The sequence below is a fragment of the Zosterops lateralis genome (genome assembly GCF_965231275.1).
Source record: "Zosterops lateralis genome assembly, chromosome: 10".
NCBI lineage: Eukaryota > Metazoa > Chordata > Aves > Passeriformes > Zosteropidae > Zosterops > Zosterops lateralis.
The window spans coordinates 17,179,241-17,196,163 of record NC_139770.1 but is presented as its reverse complement, the minus strand read 5'-3'; the positions used below and the strand labels follow the sequence as shown (position 1 = coordinate 17,196,163).

The 16,923-nt window shown below is 37.5% G+C and overlaps 1 protein-coding gene across 1 annotated transcript in view; it reads right to left on the bottom strand.

Moving 5' to 3' along the window:
* CUL3 (cullin 3) overlaps positions 1–16,923 on the bottom strand; it is a 54,074-nt gene that overhangs the window by 9,462 nt on the left and 27,689 nt on the right. Inside the window, exons 4-10 of the mRNA XM_083868395.1 lie at positions 12,708–12,868; positions 11,302–11,416; positions 9,808–10,036; positions 8,069–8,214; positions 5,037–5,213; positions 3,852–4,022; positions 2,420–2,527 (exon numbers count right to left, since the gene is read on the bottom strand). Of these exons, the coding sequence (XP_083724521.1) occupies positions 2,420–2,527; positions 3,852–4,022; positions 5,037–5,213; positions 8,069–8,214; positions 9,808–10,036; positions 11,302–11,416; positions 12,708–12,868 (1,107 nt within the window). The remainder of the gene's footprint in view (positions 1–2,419; positions 2,528–3,851; positions 4,023–5,036; positions 5,214–8,068; positions 8,215–9,807; positions 10,037–11,301; positions 11,417–12,707; positions 12,869–16,923) is intronic.

Below are 16,923 nucleotides of genomic sequence, written 5' to 3'. Positions count from 1 at the left end.
AAAGCATACAATATTCAACTTCTATAAATCCACTACACAGAACTAGAGCACAATGTTTTACAAGGTCAGAACCTGCCACCTGAACTCAGAAACTTTCACTATTCACTAACAGAGTAGCATGCCCATGTACTGCAGAAGATTTTTTATATCAGGTGTACTGAATGCCTGTGTGCACCAACCAGCTTGTGCCCAGGAAACTTCTGAAAAGCCTAAACAAGCTTCAACAGTTTTCTTCCTCCAGCTAAAGTGTGGGGAAAGGCCATCACTGCAGACAGAAGGATACAGAAAATATATTTATCTGGAACTGAAGCATTTGAGCTGAAATGGCAACAATTCCCCAAAATTTTTTGGTCTTTGCCAGACCAGGACACAGCACTAATTTAGAATGCCTCCCATCATACATTATAAAGAGCACTAAGCAGTTGGTAACACAAAAGATTTTTTGAAACATTGTATTTTACAAGGTGTCTTTTCAGCATAAAAATGTTATGAACTAGTGCAAAGTGCCCTGAAGTGATCCAGTCTTTACAGAACTCCAAGAAATGTACCGAAATTTCTCTATCTATTAGCCTGGACTTTCCCTGGTGCTGAGCTTTCCACCTTCTGAGACCAAACCAATCATCTACACAGACCTTGGCACTGCCTATATCTCAGGATAGAGGATCCAGAAGGAAACTTTGCAGGTAGGATTATTTACAGAAAAGTAGATGCCTGACTCTTCTAGGAGGCACTGTACACATTCAAGGTACCCAAGCTGTTTAAAAAAAGGAGCAGAACAAACTATTTCACATAAAACACAGTGTCAGCAGCAATTTAGTAGTAACAAAATCCCTCAAATCTTCCTGTTTTTCCTAAATAGTATTTCTGGAAATTTCATTAAAAGGCCAAGGCTGACCAAAAGGAAACCATCACATGAACAGCTTGGTGTCTTGCCAAGAGAAAGATGAAGTTTCAAATAAAGCCTAACAGAACATCTGATAACATTTTAAATTCATCTTCTTAGCTGTAAAAAGAAGCTAGAGATATCATTTATTAACTCACTTATTTTAAGACTGTCACATAGAGTACATGAACCTTTAAGCACAACCCCCTCTTCCCCTACATGTCCAAGTCCACCATGCTACAGAAAAAATGGGAATGCTCCAACAATACATTTATTGAAACTTATATTTCAAGCATTCCAGAAGGGAAATATGACTAGCCTCTAAAGCAGACAAACCAAACAAACCAGGAGTAAAGCTGCCTGTCCACAAACACCTTTATCCACTTTCTCTCCATCCTTTTCTGAATCCACTTAGAGAACATGCTGTTCTCCTACTCATGATGAGTCACAGAATGCTCATGAGGATTTCAGCCAACTGCTTCAAGACAACAAAGATTTCATATCACCTTGCCCAACCAGGGATATTGGACAGAGTGTATCCATGAAAACATTCCTGGCATTCACATTCCTGTAATTGATTCTTGATGTACTGACCCTACTTACCTACACACAGGGAACTACTCGGCTGCTTATTATACACTATTTAAAGTGCTATACTGAGTGTCAGTACAGAAAAAATGTGTTTTAGAGCAAGTAAACTCCTATCTCAAAAAGAATGATGTCTCCCTAAAGTAATCCAGGGACCTAATTTTACAAGAATGTGTAATTTTTCTAATTCAACAATTAAATGCATATTTGACAATTTGCAAGAAAACTTGAAAAACTGAATTTTGAAATTTTCAATAAAATGGCAGTTTTGCTTTTAGCAAAGGCATTAATTGTGTCAGGAAAGCTCAATATGAGATGGCGTGCTTTGCAAATATCTGTGGCACGCAGTATTTTCTCTTGCTCTTAGCAAAAATACACATCACAACTGGTGATTAACTTAGAAGAGTGGGAATGGGATGGCTTTGCTGGGAAGCACACATGGGAGCTGACAGCCGGGCCTTGGAGTGCGGCACAGCTGGGCAGGGCGTGGGCACAGCTGGGCTGGGGGGGCGGGCACAGCTGGATGGGCTGGGGGAACGGGCACAGCTGGATGGGCGGGGGGGGGCCGGGCACAGCTGGATGGGCGGGGGGCGGGGGCCGGGCACAGCTGGGCAGGGGGCGGGGGCCGGGCACAGCGCGCCCCCTGGCGGTGGCTCCCGGCAGAGCCGCTCGGCCGCGCACCCAGCCGGGCCCTCGGGCACAGGGATTTTATGGAATGAAACCGGCACTGCTGGAGCTGTGGATCGAGCTCTGAACCGACTCTGGCACTTCAGGAAATGCTGACACAGTTTACAAGGTAAGACACACAGTATAAGGAACAATCTGTGCAAGCTGACCATGTCCTTCTCAGCACATGCATTTCCCAGTAAACGAAGAACCACAAGCGTGGACGGACGTGCAGGGTTTGCTCCGAAGCAAAAGGACAAACATACAGAGCCCAGCACTTACCCCTGTCGCCTGAAGATGTTGCCTGAACTCATCCATCGTTGTGTTTGAGATGCTCATATCCCTGAACATTCCTTCCAGTTTCGATGTGAATTGACATCCACATTCGGTCTAAAAATACACAAAATCATTTGTGGTACCAGCACTATGAAAACAAAGCTTCTGCTAGGTAAGCTGCAAGGCTAAATTTAGCTTATAAATCCCCAAAATTACATTTCTGTACTATTGGTTACTAGAATTTCCATTTCCATTACATTCAGATCTCAGAAAAGTTTATCTTATATAAAGATCTAACCCTACACATATCTTAACTTGCTTTCCTTCTCTTTTCTCTATTATTGCACTTCTGTCTTATATTTCTATATCATGTTAAAAACACTTGCTTTTAGCACAATTGTGTAAAGGGAAATAAACCCTATTTACATCACAAGGAAACTCGTGTTGTCCTAGGAGTGTTTTATTTTGAAGGCTGACTGCAGATTACCCAGGAAGATTCCTAGGTCTTGTGAGAATCTGGAACATCTGCATACAAACAGATGTGCACATGCAGGACTGTGTGCCAGTTTCTAACCCATACTGTGAATACACAGGAAAGGAAGCCTGTTAGCTTCAGCATCCTGACCACTCTGCAGTTCTGTAAGAAAAGAAGGCACTTCATGTGCACTGATTCATCTTGCAAATGTGTGTGCCCTGTGCCTTCTCAATCAGCAGGCTAAAAGTGGTGGAGGGGTAACTGAGAAGGAATTAATACTCAGAAATTTGGAGAAACTCGATTCAAACAGGTTTCATGTACTGACAGAACATGAAGGTCAAAAATAAGGATCAGTGTATTTTGATTTTAGGATCTCTCTGCTTCAAAACTGCTCTAATCATTTATCATGCCACTTGAGAAGAAGCTGCAGTAGAACTTTGTTTAAGGCCTGTTCAAGTTCAGGCTTCACCTCCTTCTCTATCTCTTTATCTATTTAATAAGTATTTAACCAGCTAAGGAAAATGTGCTTCTAGAGATTGATATGAATATTTTTTTTTTTCAAACCACTTAGTCAAAAAGGACTTGAGCACTATCATCAGTCTGCTGATGAAGGCAACTAAAAAACAACAACATAAGAAGTAACAAAATTGTATCTAGAAAAAAAACACAGTCTTCAAATTCAGTCACTGCAGTTGTCCTATTGTTTAAAAACTTAGGAAAAAGTTGTTTTCTAGATTGCACTCTCATCACAAGGGTTTTTCAGTACTTCCTTCCTTTTATTTCCATGAAAATATTCAAAAAGTGGTTTGTAGTTTCTGTTGGGGCTTTCAAAATCAACTCTGTATTCAGCAGCAATCAAGATTAACATTACCTATATGTCTCATGTAAAAACAGAAGAAACCACATTTATGAAAAATAAAAAAGAAAGAAAAACTCCTAAAAAGTATGCAAGTACTGTCTTACCTTTAATTTGGAGATCATATTTTTCTCAGAGTCATCTGAAACACTCTTATTTGTGAGAAGTCTTCTTGCCAAGTGCTGCTTGTAATAGCGTTCAAAAACATCCTTCTCTTGCATAAACCTGAATAAAACCATTGCCTTATCCAATATAGTTTCTACTTCTTGCTCTGTTAGCTGCAAAAGAAATAATTTGCTGGTTTTAATCTTCCAGTACAAGTGTCTTACACAACCTAAGTACTTAAAGTAATTCACAGCAGCAGATGGTCTAACAGTAGCCATCAAAACTGGTCCAACATATGATTGGCAGCCAAAAGAATGGTGCACTAACTCAATAAAGTGGAGTAAGAAATAGATCCAAAATGAAGGGAAAGGCAAGAGCAAGGGAAAAGGGAAACAATGAAGGGGTACAATGCCTTGATAAATACAAATGGAAGTTCCTGGGTACATTTTAAAAAGCATGAGGGAAATCAGTATTAGGAGTAGAAAAGTTAGTTTGGAATGAAAACTTTTAACTGTTAAGATGTTTTGCAAAGCCTGTCTAGTGCCACACAATTATTTGTTTTATAAAAAAGCCAGAATTTACTATCTGAATCCCAAAGCATAAGTTGTATGTTCTAATACTAAGTTTTATTTAGAGTATCTGAAGCCTCAGCTGAACCATCCTGTCCAGTTCTGGGTTCTGTACCTCAGAAAATTTCATGAAAGAAGCTAAGATTGAAGGCAACAGATGTATTAGAACTAGAAGACAGATATGGTAATAGTCGTCTGGTATGTAAAAACAGTAAAAAACTCTTTTCCCTAACTGAATTAATTTTCAAAAGAAATTATTAGATAACAAGAATAGCTGCTGAACTATGAATATACTTAAGGAAATGATGAGTGAAGTTTCAAAAGAAGGGAGATGCAGAATTTATCACAACCTAATTGCTCTTTGAGGCAGTATCTGCTATAAGTAGTTCAGGTGTGCTGCTTCAGAGGTAAGTGACAAGTCACACAGATCTCCTTATGCCTGATTTTTCTCTAAGTTTAGATCTAAAGTGTTATGAGCTCAGACACGTTATATACACCTTTTGGAAGGTAAAATTGTCATTTCTCTAAATATAAAAATTACTAGTAGAAAAGCAGCTTAGTTTAATTCCATCCAAGTTTACAGAGGAAAAAGCATATTTTGAGTTGATTTATACTTACTCCCTTGACTCCCTTTTTCAGCTTATCGTCAATAAATAATGAGAGGTACTCTGGAGACCTGGAGTTGAGGTTGAGGAAGTACTCAAAGTCACCCGCAATCGTCTGCTTGAAGAGCCGATCGTTATTGAAAGATTCTTGAAGGAAGCGATCAAACCGACTCTTCAAGTCCAGTAAACCCTTTCAAAAATGAAACGAAAACAAAACCATATTCACTGATCTGAGGTTGTAAGCTGGGAAACAATAATAATAGATGAGGCCAAAGAGAAGACCAGATCTACAGTCAGATGTTCTGCAATGCTCTCTGTTCAGAATTGTTAGAAACTATACCTGAAATTTCATTTTCCATTTTTAAATTTCTACTGCTGCCATGGATCTCCTAGAGAAGCAATTTTCACATAAACTGGCTAAAATATTGGTGTCAAACATTGGTGCAGTTTGTTATAATACCTTCTGAGATTAAGAAAGCTTTTTAAACTTCCTTGTTAAACGGGTTAATTTCCTGTATTTCTGTATCAGCAACTCAAAGGACATATTTGTTACACTCATTAAGCCTTTTCTATTTCAAACAACATGGACAAAGTCAGTATCACAGACACAGCATATGGGAAGCCAAGGCTAAGCATCCATTAAGTGCATCCCTAGAGCTACCGAACAAGAGGAGAAAACACACTGCAACAACAGGCCTAAGCTTGTCAGTTTGTGTTGCCCTGTAATTTAATCCAGGGACATGTTCTGCATTATTCAGTTGTGTGTTTCTTGCTGATCATTAGGAGTCACTGGGAGCATGTGAAAGTCAGATACAAGCATCAGGAACCTGAACTGAACCACTCCCTCTGAACTAAATCACTGGACTCTCAGGATCATCTTTAGAGTTTGCACCATCTTCACCCAAGGTTAAAGCAACTGAGTAGAGAAGGGGGAAGTATCTTAAAATTACCTGAGCATTTTGTTAATTGTATACGATACACACAGGTTTTAACTGAGACACATTTGGCAGGCAGGAGGAGAAAATTTCACTTAGATATGTCAAGGACAACCACTGCCTGCAAAAACTTTTCAAGTTTAATGATATTTATGTCTTCAGGTTCGTAAGAAATTATTCATATGTGGTTACTTAAAGAAGCCATTCAAGAAATTACTCAAAGAAGTAGTAATGTTTCTTAGGAACTCACCATCTCACTTAAAGGAATGATCTTTAGACAGGCTAATTAATGCGTATTAGAAATAATAAATTCAAAGTAAATCCCACTATCTCTCTGTTTACCAAGGTTAGCTCATGTCTCCTCTCCAGGAGTACACCATCTGAACAACCTGGTGTTAAACAGGAGAAACTGTTAGTACCTTCAATTACAAAAGCATTTCAACATCCCTTCAAACTATTATACAAAGTTTTAAATCTAATCCCCTGGCAATGCTTTTGCAATCATCTCACCAATTATGCTCAGGGTGATGTCATGTTGTGGAAGCAGTGCTGAGCTATGATGGAGTTCTTTTCTTGATGGTTTAATGCAGCTTCCATGTCTGTCTCCTTAGTCCTATTGTCTTTGACAGATTCACATGAACATGGCTGAGATGAAAAGAGCAAGGTGGTTTCTTGATTCATAGATATTCCTCTCTGCCTCCATCCCCTCAGTGGAAGTGGTGGATAAACTTTTCTGGGGTTTTTTCAGTAATCAAATGTCAATCCCTGCTCTAGGACATCTTCAGGAGATGCTGGGGTCCATACTGAGGGGCTGGGCTCTGCCAAAGCACACAGGCAAGTCTTCCTCAGCTTCATTTTGCTTCACATTTGTGACAGGAAACCTTGATACTACCTTTATAATTAAGTTTTTAGATCTATCTTTCTCAGTTAAATTTTTAATGATACCTCTTTAGGCCCATCAGGAGTGAAAATTACTTCAAAGTAATCCAGACACTTATTTTCCACATCATTTGCACACCCACCCCTTTTTTTTTTTTTCCTAAATCACACTGCCACAAATGTAAGAGTCCTTAATCATTAAACCTAATGATTTTTCAAGGGCATTCTCTCTTCTTTTTACCAGGCCTTGAAGAGGTGATTCTTGCTCAAGCCTGGTAAGAAATTTGCTTTAGCATTGCCAGAAAATTGATAATCCAATCAAGAATGTTTTTATACTCAAATGGCTTCTTCAAATAGTAACCAGTTCTAGCACAGTTAGTTTTCAAACAAATAACTAAAAACAGCAGAGACTGACAGACATACATTAAATGTTTCTCATGAAGAACAGACACAAGGACTTAAACCACACATTTTAAAAAACTTCAATGTTTAATGAATACACACTTTCACATTAAATATAACATATCTTCCAGCTATAGAAACACAGTTTTAAGATTCAATGAACTCTAAAGGTTTTATATGCAAATTTCAAATCATCTTCTCCGAGACAATGGAAAAGATGACAAATAGTTCTGAAGTATATTTGTGATATTTTGTGATCGTATTCTGTGATCACTTAGTGAGAGAGAGAACAAGAAAGAACATTCACATCTTTTAACATGCAGAACTGTTCTGTTTCTTAGGGAGACAGAGAATGGAATGAGTAATTTGTTATGACTGATAAACACATTCACCTCTCAGTCACAGCTAAGCTTGTCATGAAATGCTGCCATGTGATTTTTGCCTCAGTAAACACTGATAGCTAATGTTACATAAAATTAAACAAAGTGGACACTATAAAGCTATTTGTCAGCAGACATACAACTCTCTCTGGAGACACAGCATTTAGAGAAATCCAAGAAGTTCCCAGCAGTTAGGTAATTAGGCTGAGTAAGTTGTTTATTAAAATCAACTACTAAAAGCATAAAAACTTAGTATGTACTTTCCAACCAGCTTAAATAAGAGTTCTAAACAATGTGTGAAGATTCAGAGAATGTACATTAAAAACAATTATAAATTGAGCTTATAAATAACAACCCCTTTTGAATCAATACTAAGATATACCTTATAAATTGCATATGTGGTGAACTGCTAAAGTGGGAAAGAAAAGGAAGTTGAAGCATTTAGCTACCTGAATGTAGTCAACTGGATTCTTTCCTTCTCCCTCTTCAGAAACCAGTGCTTTGCCTTGCTCTCTCAGGTACGAGCTCATGCACTCACACATTGTCTTCAGACCATTTGGCACACGGCTGAACAACTTGTACATGCAAGCAAGGTCTGCAAACAAGAATGAGAGATTATGCAGGACATCTGTGTGTGTTACACTTCTGTAACTCAGTCAGCTCAGAGCTGAAGCTGACAGCTGAAGTTCAGCCACTTGAGACACAAAGCATCCTGTAAAAGCTCAGGCACCAGATTCTTCTGATCTCTTTCCTTTAGCCCTGACAAGATGCTGACTGCAGAGGCATCAAAATGAAAAGCAAAGACTCTATTCAGTTATTTTAGTTTGTCTGCAGCAGGAAGCCTGCCATTGCTACCACCAGGACAGCAAAAGATGGGGATAGTGAACCTATGAGACCTTCAGCAAGATTATGCTTTCCAGGGTATTTAAGAAAGTAGCTTCCAATATTATCATTCCCAAAAGCAAGCACTATATTAAACGTTTTTGCATTTTTGTGGTTTTTTTTTTTCTTGTAAGTTAAACCAAACAGGACAGTACTAATGAGATGCTTGTTTCCGTATTAAGAGCAAAAACTGGTAAAAAATTTAGAGTTTATATTTGTCTTAAGGCCAGTCATACACTATTACAGTACTATGTTTCATCCACCTAAAACAATGAGAAGTGGCTTAGGTTAAACATCGCTTTCAAAAAGAACAATCCATCCTTGTACCTTTATGAAAAATCTCATCTTCACAAAGCAGCATTTCCACTCTACTAGTTAACTGAATCAAACCAAGGCCTATAAAAGTTAAACAATTCCTGTACTTTATGAATACCCTTCAATATCCTTGTACCCTCAGCCTGAAGGTTATCTAAACTGGATATTAAAGAAGAAAGTATAAGCATAGTATCATCACTTTCTTTTTCAACACAATCCTTTTTTACAGCTAGGAAATGTGCTCACTTTGTGCACTATCACCTAGTAATTGTGAAGCTGCATTAATGAACAAAGGCCATTAATCTAAGCAGCAAGGCTGTTCCCCAGTCTCATGGCTTTAGAGTGAGCACTGATTTCTAAATATAGATACTACAATCCCTTTCTTCGTTATGCTGCTTTAGAAACTTAGGTTCTATTTCCATAATAACTTTCATTCAGTCACTGTCTCACATTAACCTCTATTAGAGAAAAGCAAATCAAGTAAAATTCTTCTGTTTCAACCACTTCAATAAGCTGCTTCTTATCCTTTAGAAATGGCCAACTCCTTTCTGCAACAATGCTCCCTCCTCAAGAACTGGTGCTGCAATGCTTGTGTTTAAGTCTTTTACACAAGTACTTTTTACAGAGCTGCCTGTGGGACCAAAACCTGTGATGTATTTTCACAAATACATATTAGAGGAATGGAAGTAATAAAATGGCTCATGGTCAACTGGCAACAAAAACCACTAAAATAGATTTGTACTTTTCTTATGAGATATTTGGTTTACAAAAAAACTACCTGTATCTGGTGCTAAACAGAAACAATTTAAGTGTATGGGCTCTTTTTTATGAGCCATCTAACAGTCACTGAATATTCTCAAATGTTTGTGAAACATAACTAGATATTTTCACAATTACACAGGAACACAAATGTTAAGCTTGATTTATCCCATGTTTAAAAACAGTAAGCAGTATCAGAAGCATTTCTGTCTCACAAATGATGCACTCTTACCTTCTGTCTTCCCATTTTTCAGCATATGAACTAGGCCAGAGTTCTCCATTTCCACTATAGTTTTCATGTGCTTGGAAATAAGCTCCCTCTCAACAACTTTCACAATTGGTTCTTCTGTTGATTTATCCAGACAATGCATCACCCGCTCTATTTCTTCATTAATTCTAGCTTCTACTTTCTTTATATATACAGAAGCACTGTTTTCAGCTAAAAATTTCTGACTTTCCATCTGTAATTAACACAAATAATTACTTCAGACTTTTTTATAAAGGGTAAAATGAAAACATGTCAGATCAGCATTTATAAGCAAGTTTAAATCAAACACAGCATGTCCAACACATTCATGATATATATGCACACTGAACACAAAATAAAGGTTCTATTATACTAAACGTTTTACATAAGGGTGTACATGCAATATAAACAAGGTATTTTTCATACTAAAACAACCCAAGTCAACTTAGTTTCCAGCTACCAACTAGAGTTTTAGCATCAGGTTCAAAGAAAACAAAGATGGGGAAAGGGAAGGATCAAAAATTCCTTCCAAATACCAGTTTATGGTAGTTCTCCTTACTCTCCTTAGTGACAATGCTGAGCATATTATTTAATGTCAAATGGTTTTTATGTGCACTGGTCAGCAGAGTCTTTGGAGAAAAGATGTCTTATTTTTCAGGCAGAGCTAAATAATAGAACTTAAATGAAAGTCATTATTTTTCCTTATTTTATATAAGCACCAGTGAAAAACAGAACACAGTGACATTCAAATGTGCAACACACGCTTCTGCTTTTCAAGGAAGTTTGGAGATCAGAGCATATGACAGTTGATGCTGCGTAAGAAATGGGAGACTCAAATTACCTCATCTAGATTATTTCAAAAATTATTTTAAAATTTCTATCAATTTCCAGCAATAGATGATCATTACACTCAAAAAGCACTTAAATGGCTTTCCTCCTCCAAGTACCTCACAAAAAAAACCACTCAAAAATATTTGGAATGTATTATTTGACAGCTGATCAACAACTGGACAGCCACTTGGATATGCTTAGTTCCTTGACTTGGTTTGCTTTATTACAAAAAGTAACTCACAAATGTGGAAACTATGAAGGAAATAAACTTTCCCAAAGACAGTCCGACAGGTTTCCAAGCCTGAAACAGTTTGAACCTTTCATGCTTCTGGCATTTCAAAAAGACTGAGGTGGAAAAGCAGATGTAGTCTAAGTTACATGAAATAACCTAAAGCAGGCACAAGATTAGCATGATGATTACTGTACATGTCATTGGATCCCATAGCTCAAAACTACATTCAAATTATGCTAATTCTGTAAAACCTGTGTTACTTCTTCCTGCAAAGCTAGTGACTATTTTTCTTATTTCATTTAATGGAGATGGACATATTCATCAAAAAAGCAACAAATATGTAAAATATCACCAAATTTGACAGTTCCAGAGTGTTATAACAACATTCCAAATCTGGAATTAGAATATGGCTGTACCTGAAAAAATTCTGCAGACATGTCCAAAAATGGAGCCTCGAAGTCTTCTTCATAGACTGACCTTCCTTCAAGACCTAGAATCATTAACATCTGGCAAGCATTTCTTATTGCGCCTCTGCCAAAAAGTAAGTTGTTAACAACTTGAGAAATCTACATGTTTGTAAGACAGAGTACACAGCAGCATAACAACTCATAACACAATATTAATTTTAATAAAATGCAGTAATAGAAAGTCCATTCTAATGTGTTTAGTACGTGACATTTTCAAGTATATTACACGAGCAAGGTTGTTGGGTTTTGTTCAAAACTAAAGAGCTGACAATGTTTATTAAATATTTTAAATGCAATGACAGGGACACACGTGTCAATTTCTACTAAGTCATAAAATTAAGAACATATATTAATATATAAGAAATTAACCCAAAATACTGTTTCAAAGAAAACTGCACACATAGGTCAGAACCGAGCCACTGCAACTTCAAGATAACTGCACATGTGGAAGTTGCTATGAAAAGTCTGAGGTTTTTGGATGGCTGGCCATCCAAAAAAACCAAAACAACAACCACAGAAAAGTCTAAAAAAAAGAAAAAAAAACCTGAATGAACACAAAATAAATGCCATCAAAATTCAAATATAACATCAAGTTAATAAAAACAAAAGAACTGCATCTAGAAAAAGATTCCACTTTCTGGCAGTAGGGGACAATACACAGCTGTAGCTGGGGAGCCTTTTTCATTTCCTGAATTGCATGTTGGGAAATCTTAGTCACAGAAATGCAGGCAGAGTAGCAAAGAGTTTACATATCCCTACATGCAACAGCTGTTCTGAAACTGTAGAGGCACAAGAAAACTTGCAAATCTGCAGTTCCTTCAGCTCCATATCTGCAGTGGGTGGTTCTATTAAACTGACCAAAGAAGCTGAGAAACAGATTTAAAACTTAAGAGATACAACTGAACTGCTGAGAAACAATTTGATCAGAACATGAGAAAAAGTAATTGGAATTAAAAGAGGAAATGTCATAAATAAATAGATCTATGAAAAGGCACAAGAAAATTAAACAACCTCTGAATACAGAGGAAATACAAGCTAGGAAGAGACAGAAAATTGCCAGAACTCTCTGTAATCAAATGCTCTAGCACAGCATGATAATTGAGACATCTCATGCAAGCTTTAATAAAAAATAAAATAAATAAGTAAATATTAAAACATATATTAACAAGCTTCCCTGCTTACCATTATGCTAAAATATAATACACAAAGAAATATGTTACTCCAGAATATGAAGAAATTTTAGTTGTGATCACAAATGTGGTCTTAAATAACAAATTACTTGTGTATGTTCTTGAGTTGTTCTTTAAAAACTGACAGCTGTTACTTACAAAAGGCTTCACTTACAAACATCTTACCTGTCTACAACTTCTCCTTTCCTCTCCCTTGCAATCATATCCAGCAGGGTTAGCCTCAGGTGATCCCTGATGCAGCCGTAACGTACGACTTGATCTCGAAAAATGATCAGGCCCAAGTTGTAGACGTTCTCCACATTGTTTTGTTGCACATACACTCGGTCCTACAACAAGGACAAACAGCAATAAAACTCTGAATTCACTGCATCGATGCTATTCAAAAATACAAGAGATCAATTATGTCTGTATAATGGAAATAGGATCAAATGTACCTTTTCTATTAATAGAAAGAAATTAAATATACCATTCAAAATCAGCCCCATTTTCCAAAACTTCATTTACACTGGAAGTTCCATTTGGCTTAGGAGCATAAGCACAACATTTATGACTAAAGCATGCCAGAACAGATCTACAGCCTTCCCACTTTTTAGTCTGGATGCAGAGGAGTCTCCAGCTACTGACTAAATCCACAGCACTATTTGCAAGAGGTTTCACTTACCTACTCAAGCCCTTCCATCTTTTTCTGATATTTAAGAAAAATGATTTAACTTCTCCCTCCCCTCCATGCATATTCCTACCACTCCTTTTATTAGCCAAAGAATATTTAATATTCAGTGAAATTTCCTGAAATAGTATCATTAAAGAGCAGCAAGTACAGCGCCAAAATAATAAGTGTTAAAATCAGAATCTTTATGGATTAGTACTTCTAAACTTTACGTAACACTTCTGTAGACATCCCTCCCTTCACGCTCCCCAAATTCATTTTCATTCAACTTGAGCAATATTTCAAAACCTTGTTATGTTTCATTATAATCTCACCCATACACCACCTCCTCCTCAAAAAAAAAAAAAAAAAAGAGGGAGAGAAGAAACATGTTTTTACATTTCCATGTATGTTTAAATTCTATCTCCCTATATAATCTCTGTCTGTGGGAAGGATCAAGCTCCTCAACTACCCATTTTTTATCCACCTACCTTTAAAAACCAACACTGACGCTCAGATCAGCATTTAAGGACTGCATAGCCCAAAATCCATCATACAGAATTGACTGAGAGGGCTATGCAGACCCCAAGTCTCTTACTGTTACCCAAAGAAACACTCCAAAAATTTGTCACTCCTTTCCTATTCCTCTCTCCCAACTTAACTCTGAATAAAAGGAAGGCTATTAATAAAGTCACTAGTGAACAGAAATTGCACGTATTTGATTAATAGCCACTACAGGGTCAGACCACTTAAAACAGTATTAAGAATAGAAAAACTCTGAGTTTTTACAATCCGTTTCTGTGATGGGCAATCATTATTTTTGGTAATTTCTGTCAGGGCAAAATCCATTCTTCTAATATCATAGTTTGGACAATTATTAAAAATACTGCTTTGCTACCGTTTAAGCATCAGGACAATGACAACAGAAAAAGCTACAAATCTGGCTGGGATGAGGTTTTCTAAGAATGTATCTAGCTCTAACAAAACAATAATACTAAAAATAATCAAAATCTATCAAGGTTGATGGTCAATTTATGAAATTGAGTATAAAGATAAGAGTGCTGGAACCATTGGAGAAGCTCAAGTGCTTTATCACATGCAGAATTAAAGAGCAAAGCTACTCAAACACTTGGAAAATGAAACCATTAAAAGAACAAATGGTATGCTTCAGACTATGGAAAAAAATTTTTTAAAAAATATATGCAAGTTGACATAAATTCTGCATTTTCAAAAAACAAGAAGGAACAGACAACCCACCATTTAGCACCTGTATCCACATAGCAAAATTATTCCTATACTAATTATATGCCAGATTGCCACTTGTTGACCAGAGGAAAGCAAAACACTGGGTTCTGCAATTAGTGTGTGATTTCCCACTCCCTGCCTTCAGACAGGCAGCCCTTAATTTAAATGAAAAAACAAGATGGGAACATGTCAGATATGCCTGCTCTGTGGCTCCTGAAGCAAGCTCAGCTGTCTCAAAGCACATTTGCTAATTGCTCTTCATAAAGTCAGTTCAGTGACGTGTGGTGGGCTAGGTCTTTGGAATAGATTGCTTTTGTTTTTCTGATTTTTTTAGAAACATGGTTGTTTATTTCACTTCCTCATTTACACACTCGCATCAAGAACAGAAGTAAATGTGATTCTCAAGTAAGACAAGCTTAAAATACATTTGCAGAGAGATTTGCAGAAAGAGCAAATTAAAACGTAGTGTCTAATACTATTTAACTTGAAGAGAAAATAATATAATTATTATTTCAAAAAAATATTCAGGCCTCTGAAGCACAGGCAGCAAGCAGGGTATCTAAAAGGATTAAAGCCATGGCCATGACTCATCTGCATAGCTTCTGTTGTGGCAGTGCTGAACACTGCCACAGTGAAAGAGTAACTCCTCTCAATTTATCAGCAGCCTCTGTAGTAAGCCAGACCTCTCTACAATACCCCAACCACAGCAGCAAGATTAACATTTCTGATCCTGCTGATTTGCTCACCCTTGGTAACAGATCACATTTGCTGGAAGCTCTCCCCAGTCTAAAAAAGAAAATCACAGAGAGCCCCATGTGGGAACAGGTTTAACTGACAAGGCAACACACTACTGAACAGAAATCACTTCCCACGGGGAGAAGCAGTGTGTGCTTTAACATAAGAGTAACTTTCAGGAGACAAGGATGGAGTTTCAAACAGCAATTATTCATGAATTACAATCCTGCTTACAGTGCAGAATAATTCTGAACTGAAGTCACCTACTGTAAGGTAGCAGCAGCCACATTTTACCCATCTCTGTATGGATGCACTACCAGGATGATGCAGCAGCCTTCAGACACTCCTATGTATACAGTAAGTGTCTTTGATCCTAGTTCTGGAAATAAAAACAACACTTCTCCCTATTACCTTGGTGTAAGCCATGGACAATGAGAGTCATCCTTCAAAACTCATGTATCCAATCTGTCAGTGCTGGCCTAAAAAAAGACACCAGCTTTGTGCACAGCACAGATGAGAAGGGAATGCTCTGACCTCTGAATTCACAGCTGTATTTGCAGGAGCAATTGTTCATTTCTGACAGTGTGTAACTGGCACTACCCACAGGCCTGTAATGCAGCCAGGGGTGTGACTGCTGCACTCACATACCTGAAATTGCTTTAAATTAGCAAACACAAGCAGTAAAGACCAGACACCACAGAATCCAGTTTAACCCAGCTTCCAGTTGATGTTCTAAGAATACACACACTCACATTGCTTGGAGAAAAGCCCAAATGACTCCACCTCCATTTCTCCCATTCCAGAGAGCAGCTAAATAAAGCCCACTGTAGGTATGTTTACCTGCACTGCCACTGTGAGGCTGAATTTCAGATATGCCCAAATGTACTTCACTACTTCAACTTGTCTTAGTACCTGAGTTGACTCAGCAAAGATGGTGCTTAGCACATGACTTTACTGCTCAGTGCCTCCTTGCTTGTTGCAGGCAGTGCCAAAATTTACAGTGTATTACATTCACTCTGGCACCAATTATTGCAGCCTAAACATGTAAAAGGGAAGAGAGCTCATGCTATACCCTACAAAATCCAGTGGAACTACGTAAACTTGAAATTCAGTCACGAATGGCTCAAAATAATCAAGACAAATCTTGCACAGTAAGTGCAAAAGGTTGCAAAAACTCATACTACACCTGCAAGAGAAACAAAAGCAACTGACTTTTACCAGAGAGTAATCACAAGAGACAAGGTAATACACATTATTAAAAACATAACTATAAGGCAAACTTGAGAGTGTCTTGTGGAGGATGTCCTGCATGAACAATGAAATCCTGCCATAACCTCAAACAACAAGTGGTCTAATAATTATGCAACATAATGCACAAACCCCACTGTACAGAACACATGCCCTTCTAAAAAATTTATTAGTATTGATTTTTATTTTTAAAATGGTAAAATTAAACAGAGGAAAGAAATTAAGGTGGTTTGAAAAAGCATTTGTTTTGAGTTAAATCATACAGCAGCCAATGGGTGAAAGGAAGCTGGAAGACAAACGTGGTGTTAAAACAATTTAGTTTAAGATGTTTAAGATGTAAAATCATTAGGCTGAAGCAGGGATTCAAGAGAGTAAGACCAGAACTCAAGAGGGTAGTAAATATTTTACTTTCACTGATGTCACAGTGTGGCCTGTTGGGCAATAGGTACATTTCCTGAAACTGATGTGTAATTGAGATGGCCTACAAAACAAGAGAAGGATTGGGTC